This window comes from Corvus brachyrhynchos, unplaced genomic scaffold (genome assembly GCF_000691975.1).
Source record: "Corvus brachyrhynchos isolate BGI_N302 unplaced genomic scaffold, ASM69197v1 scaffold18, whole genome shotgun sequence".
In the NCBI taxonomy this organism is placed as follows: domain Eukaryota; kingdom Metazoa; phylum Chordata; class Aves; order Passeriformes; family Corvidae; genus Corvus; species Corvus brachyrhynchos.
In genome coordinates, this window is record NW_008246064.1 from 4,500,199 (window position 1) to 4,512,957 (window position 12,759).

General features: G+C 45.2%; 1 protein-coding gene across 2 annotated transcripts in view; it reads right to left on the reverse strand.

Annotated features, from left to right (window-relative positions):
- The window catches only part of ACVR2B (activin A receptor type 2B), a 105,494-nt gene that overhangs the window by 17,714 nt on the left and 75,021 nt on the right, over positions 1 to 12,759 (reverse strand). For both annotated transcript variants that reach the window (XM_008643127.2, XM_017746763.1), the window contains exons 2-7: positions 10,744 to 10,951; positions 6,727 to 6,836; positions 5,014 to 5,165; positions 3,535 to 3,678; positions 2,297 to 2,440; positions 1,318 to 1,466 (exon numbers count right to left, since the gene is read on the reverse strand). In XM_008643127.2, coding sequence (XP_008641349.1) covers positions 1,318 to 1,466; positions 2,297 to 2,440; positions 3,535 to 3,678; positions 5,014 to 5,165; positions 6,727 to 6,836; positions 10,744 to 10,951 — 907 coding nt within the window. The remainder of the gene's footprint in view (positions 1 to 1,317; positions 1,467 to 2,296; positions 2,441 to 3,534; positions 3,679 to 5,013; positions 5,166 to 6,726; positions 6,837 to 10,743; positions 10,952 to 12,759) is intronic.

The following is a 12,759-nucleotide window of genomic DNA, read 5'->3' on the forward strand; positions in this document are numbered from 1 at the left end:
CGCCCCCCTCCCCAGATTTAAAATGCATTTAGTGTTCTCTTTCAAAAATAAAATTAAAAGGAGTGGAGTAATCCGAGGAAAATCCCTTGTGTCCTGAAATCCCTCCTCCACTAGGTATGTGCTAAATTCGCACAAATGCTGCATTCTCCAGCTTTTATCACTTGCTAAATGGACAGGGACACTAATGAGCACGATCTGTTGCTTTAAAGCCTTTCTATAGCCTTCCTCTGTTCCCCACCCTCAGGAATTTTCATCTATAAACCGCTGCCTTTATTCTACAGGGACAAATGTCAGGGACACAGGGGTCAGCTCCAGGAGCAGCACAAAGGCAGCTGCAGGTTCTTTCAACAGCCCCCAGCTCTTCAAAACTTTCAGGTTTGGGGAGGTAGGGTGTTTTGGGGGCAGGGATACCCTTGCAAAAACAGGGATTATCTTGCCATACATGAAGCCAGGCCTGCCAGAGAGGGTACAAATTGCTGCAGCTGGACGTGGGGTTTAAGTTCCTCCTGGATGAAATGCGGTGGGTGGCGCAGGAGTATGGCCACGGATTACAGCCTGTAAATCCCTTCTGGAAATCTCCTCCATCCTGCCCTACCACGAGCAAACCACTCAGAAGAGATGCTTTAGTCTAGGGCAAGCAGTGTGGGACTTTAGAGAAGGGCTAAATCATGAGGATGGTTTAACCCACTGCTTTCCTGCTGTCCCCACTGTGCTGCCACCCATGTGATTTGAAACGTGTGCTAGGAGGTCTCAGAGGTAGGATGGTGTCTGCTGTGGTGTCTCTCATAAGCACCCTGGCATGATTTGGGCCTTAAAAAACTACAGGGAAAAATAACTAGCAGCCATTTCCTGCATTTCCACAGTTTCTCCACTTTTTACCTTTTTTTTAACGTTTTTTACAGATCAAAAGCTCTGTGGGAAGACACGCAGTGGAGTTATCAGTCTAAAAGATGGAAAAACAGGGTCCAACTCCTGGTATGGCCATAGAAATACATGGATTATAATGTGTTGGTATTATCAAGCAAAGTCCTTTCAAAGAGCAGTTCTGCAGTGACCAGTATTCCCTTCCCACCACAAGGGAAGAGTTGATGGAAGAGAGAAGCCTCTGCCCTTCAGACATTTGCCATCAACCACTACCAACTGTGCTATTCCACAGGCAAGACACTTACTTGCCCTTCACCATTTTATACGTGGTTGAAAAAAATTCTTGTCTTAGCACAGGATTTGCTGGGTTAAAAGGCCTTTACTTCCTAAAAGCACAACCTCCTCCATTCAACAGCATCATTTCAAAGAGGGTGTCAACAAAAGAGGCTTTACCTGTGTGCTATGGCAGGTTTGTGTCCTTCACCTTTGCACCAGGGGACATCTTCATGAAGGTAGGACAAGCCACGGGCCATCGTTTCTGCAACATGGCATAGCTCATTCCAGCTGATAATGTTGCCCTTCAGGTAATCCGTCAGAGAACCCTGCAGAACAGGACACTGTCAGTTCTTAGTCATAGACCCCTATACGTGATAGATGTGCCAACTCATCAGTTTGGAGAATGATTTAGAGAGTGCTTGAGAAATCTGAGCCTTGATTTAACAGGGGGGAAAATCTCTAGTGAAAGTAAAAAGAAGAAATAAAAATCAGAAGCATCCATGAGTTTTTAGCCCTTGACAGCACAGACCTCCTGATGTCTACTTATCTGCCAGGGAAGGGGAGGGAGGTAAGGAAGGGAAATATCATCTTTAACCAGAGCAATTCATCTAACCTAAGCAAGGGGAAAGCCTTCCATGCAAGAAGATAATGCATGGTATCAGCTGGTTGTGGCAATGATTGACTCAGCAGACCTTGGATTTAACAGGGGGATAACACTGCTGGCTCAACCCCAGATTTGCCCATTTGTTTTCAGAGTTAGTCATGCTTTGTAACTAAAGCAATCCATGGAACAGGAGAAGTGCCCCAGGCCCCAAAAGCAGACATGGAGCCCATCTGCAAGGGGCAAGTTGGGTCTGCGAAATCTGCCTCCTGTGATGCTCATCTATGCACATCAAGAGATGTTGACCACCATAGACATGAGCTGTGGCCTTTTGTGCCTTTTTCCCAAGTCCCACCTTTATTAATCCTTGTTTGTGTAGGAAAGCCTTGAAAGCTAAAGGAAGGGCCTTTGAAGCAGGGGAGCAGGAGCACTTTGCTGCCACAGAGCCATGGCCCACCAGGAACGGACTGGATAGATTACAGGGATTATAATCCTGCTCTATCACAACCAGCTCCCTCTCTGCCTTCCCAAAATGTACATGCAATGATACATTACCTTGTCATGGAAAGCTGTGATCAGCCAGAGCTCTGTCTCCAGGTTTGTCCCCCTTTTCTCTGCTGCGATAAATTGCAAAAGGTTTTCATGCTTCATGCCAGGAGTGTTGAAAATCTCCCTCTCACTCTGCCAAGATTGCTTATCCTGAAGCAGGGAGAAATGCACCATCAAAGATCACACTTCCCTTTAAAGCAAACAGCTCCTTCAGTTCAGTCAGAGCAGCTCACACTACTCTTAAAATCATGCTCCAGTGTTAGGATGTGATGTATCCCTTCAAAATGAGCCTGTTTTCCCTAAAGAAGAAAGACTGGAAATTGCTGTCCTTAGTCTGCCCTCTCCAAAATTATCCTCAGCTATTCCTAAAGGACATGTGTGGGGAGTGGAGAGGAAGCCAAACTCAACCTTACTGAGAAATAAGATTTGTCAAGATCTCCTAAGGATACTTGCAAGAATAAAGCCTGTGCATGCAGCACTCAGATCAGCCTTGTAGCTGTAATTGTTGCAAATGCAAAATCTAATCTAGGCTCAATTGAATATTTACTAGTAGGTCACAGCTGACTTGGACCGAAGTTGTGCAGATCTCCTTTAGCAACGCTATGACAACAAACATGAGGTGGAAAAGTAATGAAGGAGACAGCGGAGGAGCACAAAGATGTTTTAGTCATTTTTCTTTCACTTGACTTTTGATTGCTTTACTCTTTTCATCTGCAATTCCTAGAGAATCAAGCCATGAGTGTTCAAAGGTTTCCTAGAGCAGAAGACAGGAGCTGACAGAAATGCTGCACTGCAATTAGCTTGCACAGCACTGGAGCTCTGCCTTTGGAGGCTGTAAACTGCTCACTAGGTTTGGATCCAGATTTACAACCCACCCAGGCAGGACACAGAAAGCTGGGGCTCTGGCCCTTTTTGTGCACTCTGGACACTGCAGCTGCACCCTGCCTTGCTGGATTTAAACAACACAGGCATTTGCAGGGAAGTTAAAATACCCTGTAGATTTCAGAATGTGCTGGGATTTGCCATTCTTGCAACAAGTACTGCATTTGGAAGCATTTGGTAATGAGATAATGCACGGAGAAGTGTAGGAAGGAAGGGTCCTTGAACTTTTTCCCCCAGCAGAAGAGCTCAAATGCTTCTTTGTTATGGTCTTAAAAACCATAATCTCCATAGGCACTTAGAGCATCTCAGCACTGGTGAGGAAGCCTCTGGCAAGTAAGAACCTAATGCAGTGTCCCTCTCACCTGAATAGGGAAGATTTTCACTGCTACGTAGTCGTTCATCAGCTGAGCCTTCCACACACAGCCAAAGCGTCCCCTGGCCTTGATCTCCAAGAGCTGCAGGGGCTTTAGGCCAACCAGGGGAGAAGGGGGTGGCGGGCCAGGGTCCTGCACAGGAGAAAAAAAACACTGTCACCAGCTGAAGCTGGACTGTACAATAAAGGGAGGGGAGGAATGGAGAGACTGCATGTAGGGAAAGAAGTGTGAAGAAGTGACATTTTATTTAATACAAACTATTTAGATGTACTGTTTGCAGCAAGAACAGCCTGAAATTCCCTCTCTTGCTTGCTCTGTAGGGTATTGGTATAGAAGACATATAACAGTCTACACCTCCAAGTGTCACTTCGTGACACTACTGCCTGCCATGCTCTGGGCAAAACCAGAATTCTCCTGTGTTTTCAAAGCAAAAGTTATTTTGGGCTGTAAAGCACTGATGTCCTCAAGGCTACCTCCTGCCAAAAGTGGGAACCTTTTGATCTTTGTGACCAGACAGCAAACTACATTTAAAACCTCCCACTGCTCTTCACTACATTAGTATGTTCCACGTCACCCCAGCCATGGGCAGTGAACAGCTCTGTCAGCATCATACAGATCATATCTGTTTAAACTCTGCTTTTGTCCAGGAGAACAACTTAACCCCACAGGATGTGTGGGGTTGGAGCTCTGTCCTACCTGCTTTAGATGGTAGGATAACAGAATGGTTTGGGTTGGAAGGGAACCTTAAAGATTATCCAGTTCCAACCCCCCTACCATGGACAGGGACACCTCCCACTAGACCAGGTTGCTCAGAGCCCCATCCAGCCTGGACTTGAACACCTCCAGGGATGGGGCAGTCACAACTTCCCTGAGCAACCTGTGCCAGGGCCTCACCACCCTCACAGGGAAGAATTTTTTCCTACTATCTAATCTAAACCCGTTCTCTTTCAATTTTAATCCATTCCCACTTGTCCTGTGGGAATGCTCTTTACATGCTCTTGTAAAAAGTGCCTCTCCATCTTTCTTGAGGGCTCCCTTCAGATACTGGAAGGCTGCAATTAGGTCACCCCAATGCCTCCTGCATCCATTCTCTGAGGGCTCACAAAACCTGAGCTTCATCAGGGAAAGCATCTTCCCTCCTCCCACAAAACTGGCAGGAACTTTATCATCTCTCAGAATCTCTGATGCTCTACAAAGTTGGCTGAAATCAGGCAATGGATTTGAGAGTTTGGGAGGAAGGGCAGGGTTGTCTAATTCCCTCCCCCAGGTATCTCAGACATGGTGATAACCCCACCTAAACCCATCAGTCCAACACTTCCATGGAGGCCAACTGTGCCACCAACTTCCAAAAACAGAGAAGAAAATTTAGGCCACCTGAAAAGAGTGAAGCAAAAGTGGATGTGAACATACACTGAGCAGCCTCTGTGCCTTTTGCAAGGCCCAAACAAAGGGGAGTGACTCCCTCACCTCAATGATGTCCACGTGGCCGTAGGGAGGCTTCCGGTGCCGGTACATCCAGAAGGCCAGCAGGATGGCCATGGACAGCACGGCAATGGGCAGCAGGGAGTACACCAGGATGTTGAGCAGAGAGGGCGTTGGCGGCGGTGGCTCGTAGATGACTGTGAGGAAAGAGCAGGGTAAGCGAGGGAAAAGGGCCTTCAGGAATGCAGCAGCACTGTCAGCTGCACATCCAGATGCAACCAAACCCCATCTGTCTCTCCATTCCAAAGCTGACAATGCTGGCTGGCATGTCTCATCCCGCCCAACAGTATTCACAAGGCTCCGTGGTTTTCTCCTCTCCGTAGAAGTACTGTCAGTAATGGAGTTACAATTGCCCAAACCACACTTTGCAAGCTGAGCCTCCATCTGACCTTTATTTAAGATAGGTATTTCTTGCTGGGATACATAAAAGCAGAACATTTCCTCCTCTTAACCCTTCCAAATGTATTAAGAGAGCATAAAATCCCTTGCAGCGTTGCTTTACCTTTCACAGTGATTGACAAGTTGTCAGTTTTTAGTAAAATGCTGCCGGAGCCACAATCAAATGCACTATTCCCACAGTAGTTCTTGTTCCAAATTACATCAGTGCAGTTGAGACACAAACAATGGGAATACTAAATGGAGCCATGTTGCTATGTTGGAGACAGGGAAGGAAAAAATAGCAAGACTTGCCAAATTAAACAAAAACCTGTGAGAGAAAGAATATTTGCTACTAGGTTGCTACGGGTACGTTAATAACAGGAGATAATATAACCCATGTAAACAACTAAAAACCTATCAGGAAAGCCCAGGAAAATCTGATAAAGGTCTGTTGGAACATCTCAGTAAATGCAGGTAGTTCAAAGTGGTGGAAACCAACCTGAGGAAAAGATTCACCTGCTTTAATAGCTTTTATTGAATGATACTTTAAAAAGTATACACCTAAAAGAATCATCATTTTTCTATTAGCCTCTGAAGAAGGTCCTGCTATTACTTTTCTTCCTTGATGCATATCCACAGACTCTGAAAGCTGACACACACCCTTTCCCTTTCAATCCCCAGACCAACAAAATAGAATCAAATGCAAAAATCCCAGAAGGTATCTGGAGACTTGTGACCTATGAAATTAATGAGGAAGGTGTCAAACACCTTTTAAGAATTTGAGGCTCAATCCATGCTGTATAAATCACTCTGAAAAAATTCCCTCGTGTGGGATTTTGTTTTGTAACATCCCACAGTGAACTGTCCACCATAAAGAAAACCTAATTCTTACTGATGGTATCCATTGCTTTAGCCACAGAGTGAAACAACCTTAAAAAACTGTTCTTAAAGAACTGTAGCAAAAGAATTTCTGACTTTGTAACCAAAACATCCAGCAATTCAATGTTGGCATGAAGTTGAATCAGAGGAGGTTTAGGACCAATACTTGGAAAAGGTTCTTCACCCAGAGGGTGGTCAGGCACTGGAACAGGCTCCCCAGGGAAGTGGCCACAACACGAAGCTCAGAGCTCAAGCAGCATTTGGACAACACTCCCAGGCACATGGTGTGAATCTTGGGGGTTTCCTGTGCAGGGCCAGGGGTTGGACTCGATGATCCTTGTGAGTCCTTCCCAACTCAAGACATTCTATGTTTCTATGAAAGTCATTGGAAACTGGGTCTAGGGGAAGAGACCCCAACTCCCCGTCCTCCCAGTCACTCACCTTCTGGGCCGGTGACTTCGGGCAAATGGGTAAATTTCTCATTGCAATAGTTGCCCTCGCAGCAGCAGAAAAACACCTGAGGGTTTTCTTCTGTGGCTACGCACTCCTGCCTGTGCCAGGGAGGGACAGACACGGAATGAAGAAGAGAGAAAAACAGCGTCAGCCAACTCCTGCCTCTTGTCCTTGGGAGCCAATCTGCCCCAAACTGTCTTCTCCACACACCTTCTGCGGCTGTGCCACACAGATCAGCAGTCTCCACTTACAGAAAACAACTTGGCACTCAAATACCCCAGTGGATAGCAAGGACCCTTGAAAAAACTGTGAAGGAAACAAATGCTTCCATATGTACTGAGGGCATTAGATGGTGAGTAATAAATAACAGCCGCCGCTGCTAACGGAATGAGGAGAAAAACGACAGAGACGCCTCAGTCCCTGAACAGTGACTTTCCCACAGCCCATATGAATGCTGCCAGGGCACAGAAGCATTTGATCATGCAATTAAAGATTGTGCCATAAAGCACACATGATGAGGGCTGAGCTAATGCTGCTCCCACAGCCTTCAGCATCACCAGCTCTGAGCACTTGAAGGGCACCAGACAGCAGCAGCAACAGCCCTCAAAGTAATGGCTTTATACTGAAAGAGGGCAGGTTTAGGTTGGATATTAGATACAAATTCTTTACTGTGAGGGTGGTGAGGCGCTGGCACAGGTTGCCCAGAGAAGCTGCGGATGACCCATCCCTGGGAGTGTTCCAAGGTTAGGTTGGATAGGACTTGGATCATCCTTGGTCCTGTGGAATGTATCCCTTCCCATGGCAGGGGGTTGAAACTAGATGATCTTTGAAAGTCCCTTCCAACCCTAACCACTCTAGGGTCCTATGATTCTCATTTTGTTTCTGGAGTTTTTAAGTTTAATTTTCAAGTGCCATGTCCTCCATAAAAAGCTTATTTCTGCACAAAAAACCTTTAAGAAAATCAGGTTGCAGCTCTCATTTTCTGCCTTAGCCTCTTATCCAGGTACTGCTACAGCCTTCCCAGCACTGAGATTTCCTTCCACATTCTGCAAGGCCTTAGGGGACTTCCACGGATCAGACCAACTCCACTTCCACACATCCTCCCTCTCCCCACAGATCAATGCCAAAAGAGATGTGCAGTGATTTTTGCAGTACTCTAGCTGTCATTTCTTTCTGTTTCTTAAATGTTGCTTCCCTTCCCTGCCACCTTTTGCTATGCTACACTCTGCTTTAGTTATTAGGCTTGCAGAGCTGCTCTCCGCAGAGAACTGTATCAAACTATTTCCTGAAACCCAGCTAAATTATATGCATAACTTCCTTCCCTCAGCCACTTGGAGGAAGTAGCAAAACAATCATATGCGTTTGACATTATTACTCATTTCTGAACCCAAGCCAAGCCTCCCTTTCTGTGGTATCACTGACATACTGCCACGAGAAGAATGGAAAGGGCTATCTTCAATCCTAGCACTGGGTAGTTTTCAGTGCTTTATTCCCTTTGAGAGAAAAAACTGGCTATAGCAAAACTGTCTCCTCCAAGGTTTCATCCGGGAAGCACTTGGTTTGTTTTTCAGGCTCTCATTTTTTTAAACTTCAAAGCAAAAAAGTGGCCATTTGACTTATTCAAATGAACAAAGATGTTTCAACAAGTTAAACAATGCTTCCAGATGCTTTTTTGTGAAATCAGATAACAAGCCCTTTGGATTTAACAGCATCAGTGTTGGAGCCTTCAATAGAAAACACATCCTTTGCTAAATCTGTTGGTTAAGAAATCAAGCTAATGAGTGAAAACAGCCTGCTCCACATCTGCAATTCATTATCCCTGCCTCTGAGTGAAGCCATCCAGGTATGTATGACATGTTACACTTAGCAAATATTACAAATGAGACAGTGGGAGAGAATGACACATTTTTCTGTGGCAGTGAGGGCACGTTTCGGAGAGGTTCACGTGCTCTGCAGGGAATGTGAACATGACCTCTCCGGCAGGGCTGTGTAAATAAACGAGCGCACACAAGTCGATTTTTAAACACTACCTTTTCCCTATAACCTTAAATGTACATGTGCCACGTTCTTGTTTCCTCAAGATGAAGAATAGAGTAAGGAGCCATCACCCTCAATGTCCCAACCCTTGCACTCCAAAATTTTTCCACATTGCAGCTACAAAGGAGGCAGCACTTGGCACATCCCAGCGTGTGCTGCCTGTGCTCCAAGAGCAGCAGCAGCAGTCAACAGAGCAGGACCATGCCCTGCATCAGGAAGGCAGAACACAGGTGCATTTGCCAAGGCTGCTCCCAGAAACTCGGCATCCAAAGGTGCCAGAGACACAAAGGGCATCAGCACAGCACCACTGATCGAAAAATCAGCATTTTAGCCTTTTTTGCCACCTTGGTATGCGACACTGTCTGCATGAAAATCTGCCAAGGGCACTCAAGGGAAGAGAAAAAATGAAAAGCACTGCATTTAAAGAGGCTTTATTCATTTATATAATTAAAGCTAACGTTTATTTCAAATGTTGCTTTTGATATTTGTACTGCTTTTTAATTCTCAGAAGGTGTTTTAGCTTTGCCCTGGAATTCGTGGCTTTGAAAAGTCAGGCTGTGGCATACTGAATGCTCAATTCTATGGCTGCAAAAGACTGGTGAGGAGCCCTGGAAACTTTTTACCATTGTAACAGAGCAACACATTACAGCAAAGTTTAAGAACCACTACATCCCTGCAGAGACACTCAGTGACAATACAAGTGTCACTGGATATGAGAGCAAGCACTGAAAGGAGAAATCTGTTTACAGTAAACACTTGTGCTTGGAAGTAGGAAACTACAGTGACCTTCTGTTCTCAGAATAATCAGCATTAAGATGACTAACGGGCCAAGGAGGATTGATTTATTGGGAAAGAATAAAAATTTAACTATATATAGAGCCTGGCTACTCAATTGGCAAGGGAGTAGGTGTGGTAGGAAAGTAACCCTGGAGCTAAAAATAGAACAAAGAGGAGGAACAACTCACGGTTGAGATAAGCCAAAACAACAGGCACAAAAGCAGGGGAAGTGTACAGCACCAAAGGGAGAAAACGCTGCAGCCATTGGACAAATCTCGTCCCACTTTAACCCCACAGCTTAGCGCCTGGTGTTCCTAAAACTTTCGGAAGGAGAAGCTACAAACATGCACAGCTGAGAATTGCACAAAGGTGAGATCAACCTACATCGGTGTTATATCGAGGCAAATCCTTGAATTTTATGTCGCTAATCCTTATTGAAAGGGCTGGGCTGGGCTTGGTTTGTTAATCGTTGGTTTGGGTTTTTTTTAACAAAACCCCTGAGCTTAGAGCTACTGAACACTGTCCTTTTCAACTGCGGAACTTCATAGGGCTGTTTTCTTTAGCTGTAATTCTTTTCCCCCCTGTAGAATTGCATCAAGGGAAGTGAGAAAAGACTAGTTAATTTTCCCAGCTATTTAATGAGGCTGGAGCCTTCGTACTACAATACCTCACTTCTTTTCAGCTCTCTACAGGCAGTGCCACACAAACTCATATTGCTTTTGCTGCCCCACTCTTTCTCCTGGCCCTTCTCTTCACTCAGCCAAAGAACGGTGGAACTTTTTGCCACATCACAAGCGCCAGAATATCTCAACCCCTAACCACCCCGTGATGATTCCAAGTTTTCACTTCTATCGCCAAATGCTCCTGGAAGAACATATTGCTCTTCATTTGATGGTACAGGACAGGTTTTTCAATGAATGCTTGAATTATCAAAGCTTTGCTAGGTATGAAAAAAAACAAAACAAAACACAACACAAAACCCCTAAAAGTGCCTTTTGCAGCTTCTATTTAGAAAGTCAAAGCAGGTAAGTGACAATTCTGAGAGCTGCATTAGCAACAGAAGTAATTACAGGGGATGATTTTGCCAATTAACTTGGACTTGCCTTCTTTTCCTCTATGCAAAAAATCACAAGCCTTTGCACTTAGAGGATTGATTAAACCTGTATTTAGATAAACCAGTTGGGCTATTACCTGTCATAGCAGTTGAAGTCATCTAACCAGCAGCCTTTCTTCACCAGCTCGATGGAGCCCGAGTTGTTTCTCCAGGAGGCATAACAGTGGAGCCGCTTGTCCTTCTCCCCCTCACAGCGCTCCACGCCGCTCTGGTTTGTCTTCTCCAGCTCCCAGTTGGCATTGTAGTAGATGCACTCCCTTGTCTCAGCCTCCCCATGGCCTGGTCCTGAAAAAGAAATCAAGCCCCAAGAACATTCAAGTAAAATCAAGAATAAATCTTGGGAAGCATATCTCCACATGGCTGTGTTTTAGGTGATGCATACATTTGATTCCCTGGGAACTGAGCAGCTCAGCAGTGTGAGCTTCAGCACAGATTATTCCTCTCCTCTGGGTTGAGGTGGGGGATGGAGAGGTCAGGTTTGCCTAAGGTCACACAGGAGCTCATGGTGAAGTCAAGAGGCCAGCTGAGAACTTTCCAGATCTCCTCTGCACAATGCTTCAACTTTAGGACCCTAAAAAAGGGGACGCACAAGGCAACACATACCCAGTAATGTCTAACCACAGAAACCTTGATTAGGAAAGACAACCTCCCAGGGTGCTACTTGATGCTTGCTGGGATGTCATGCAGTGGAGTTACTCTCCCTCTCCACTACTACTCTGGGAAACATCACCTAAAAATACAGTTTCTTCCATGGGTAGGATGTAACTGAGAACAGATAATATTCATCCTGCAGAGGAGGGCCAGACCAGTGGCAATTCCTCACTTAGAGCCTGGTTCAGACTTACTTGGGCAAGTCTCCATATGATAAATGCCACGTTTTTAGCTGCAGTTGACACGGCTCCCCGTGCCTCTGCACTCAAACAAGCCCTTCAGCAACAAACTCTGTTCCCCAAAACAAGACTGGCCACCACAAACGGATGCTTGGCCACCACAAACAAAGGAGTCTCCATATCCTGTGGGTCTTTCCTGCTTTAGAACCTTGTACCAAAGGACTATGGAGCTCCTACTGTCCCCAGGGAAACAATTCCCCCATAGCCACCATATGGCAGAACTGAAATACAATTGCAGACACATCCATTAAAACCAGAGTCAAGTAAGGGAGCACTGATATCTGCAGGTGGCCTCCTTTGTCCTAAACCTTAGAAATCTTCTCTTCATCTGGAAATACTCTGTTTTGTGGCATTTTGAGGATTACTTTAAAACAAAATGAAGAATGAAACAAACACACATCTTGTAAGCAGACAAACACAAAAGGTACTGTGTGCCCTGTACCATGAAGCTGATGATTCTGTAAATCCTGAAATGCCCTGCAGCCATCTCTCTTTGGGATTACCCAACCTAAGGCAAGGTCAGGCCTGGCCATTATTTTGATGGATTGCAATCATGGAAAACGCAGGTATCTCAATAAAATATGTTGACAACTGGGTAGAAAACACAAATAGGTCCCGCAGGATGGTAAAACAAAAGTGCTGTGCTCCCAGAATAGCCAGACCTCTGTGAAGGCTAGAACTAGGTTTCTAGATGGAAAACCACAGTTCTGAATAAGCTAGGGATGATGTGTCTAACCTGCTCCCAATCCCAACACCTGGACTCAGCAGTGGGTCATTTTCATGGCACGGAGCAAACTCATCACACTAAGATGTCTTTGCAGGCTGAAGAGGTGTTCAACCCTTCATAACTCTTTTTAGGAAGACTGCTTGATCTGCATCATGGGAGACTGCAAGGGAGTAGGGGTATGAGAATGTCATAAAGCTGACTTCTGAAACTGGAAATTATATTCAAAGCACACATGAACGAGAGCTCAATTTCAATAGCACCTGCAGGTTTTATCAGCGCTTGCAAAGCTCCATCAGAGTTTTCCTCTGACAAGTTGCTTACAATAATGAAAACAACCTACCAATATCCCTCAACACAGAACAATGTCAATATTGACACTCCTTGTTAAAGCCTTGATATTTGTTCTCTTGATACTTACACCGTATATTTTTAGGGCAGATTAAGCACTTTTGCTAAATACTGGTTAAATCAGCAGG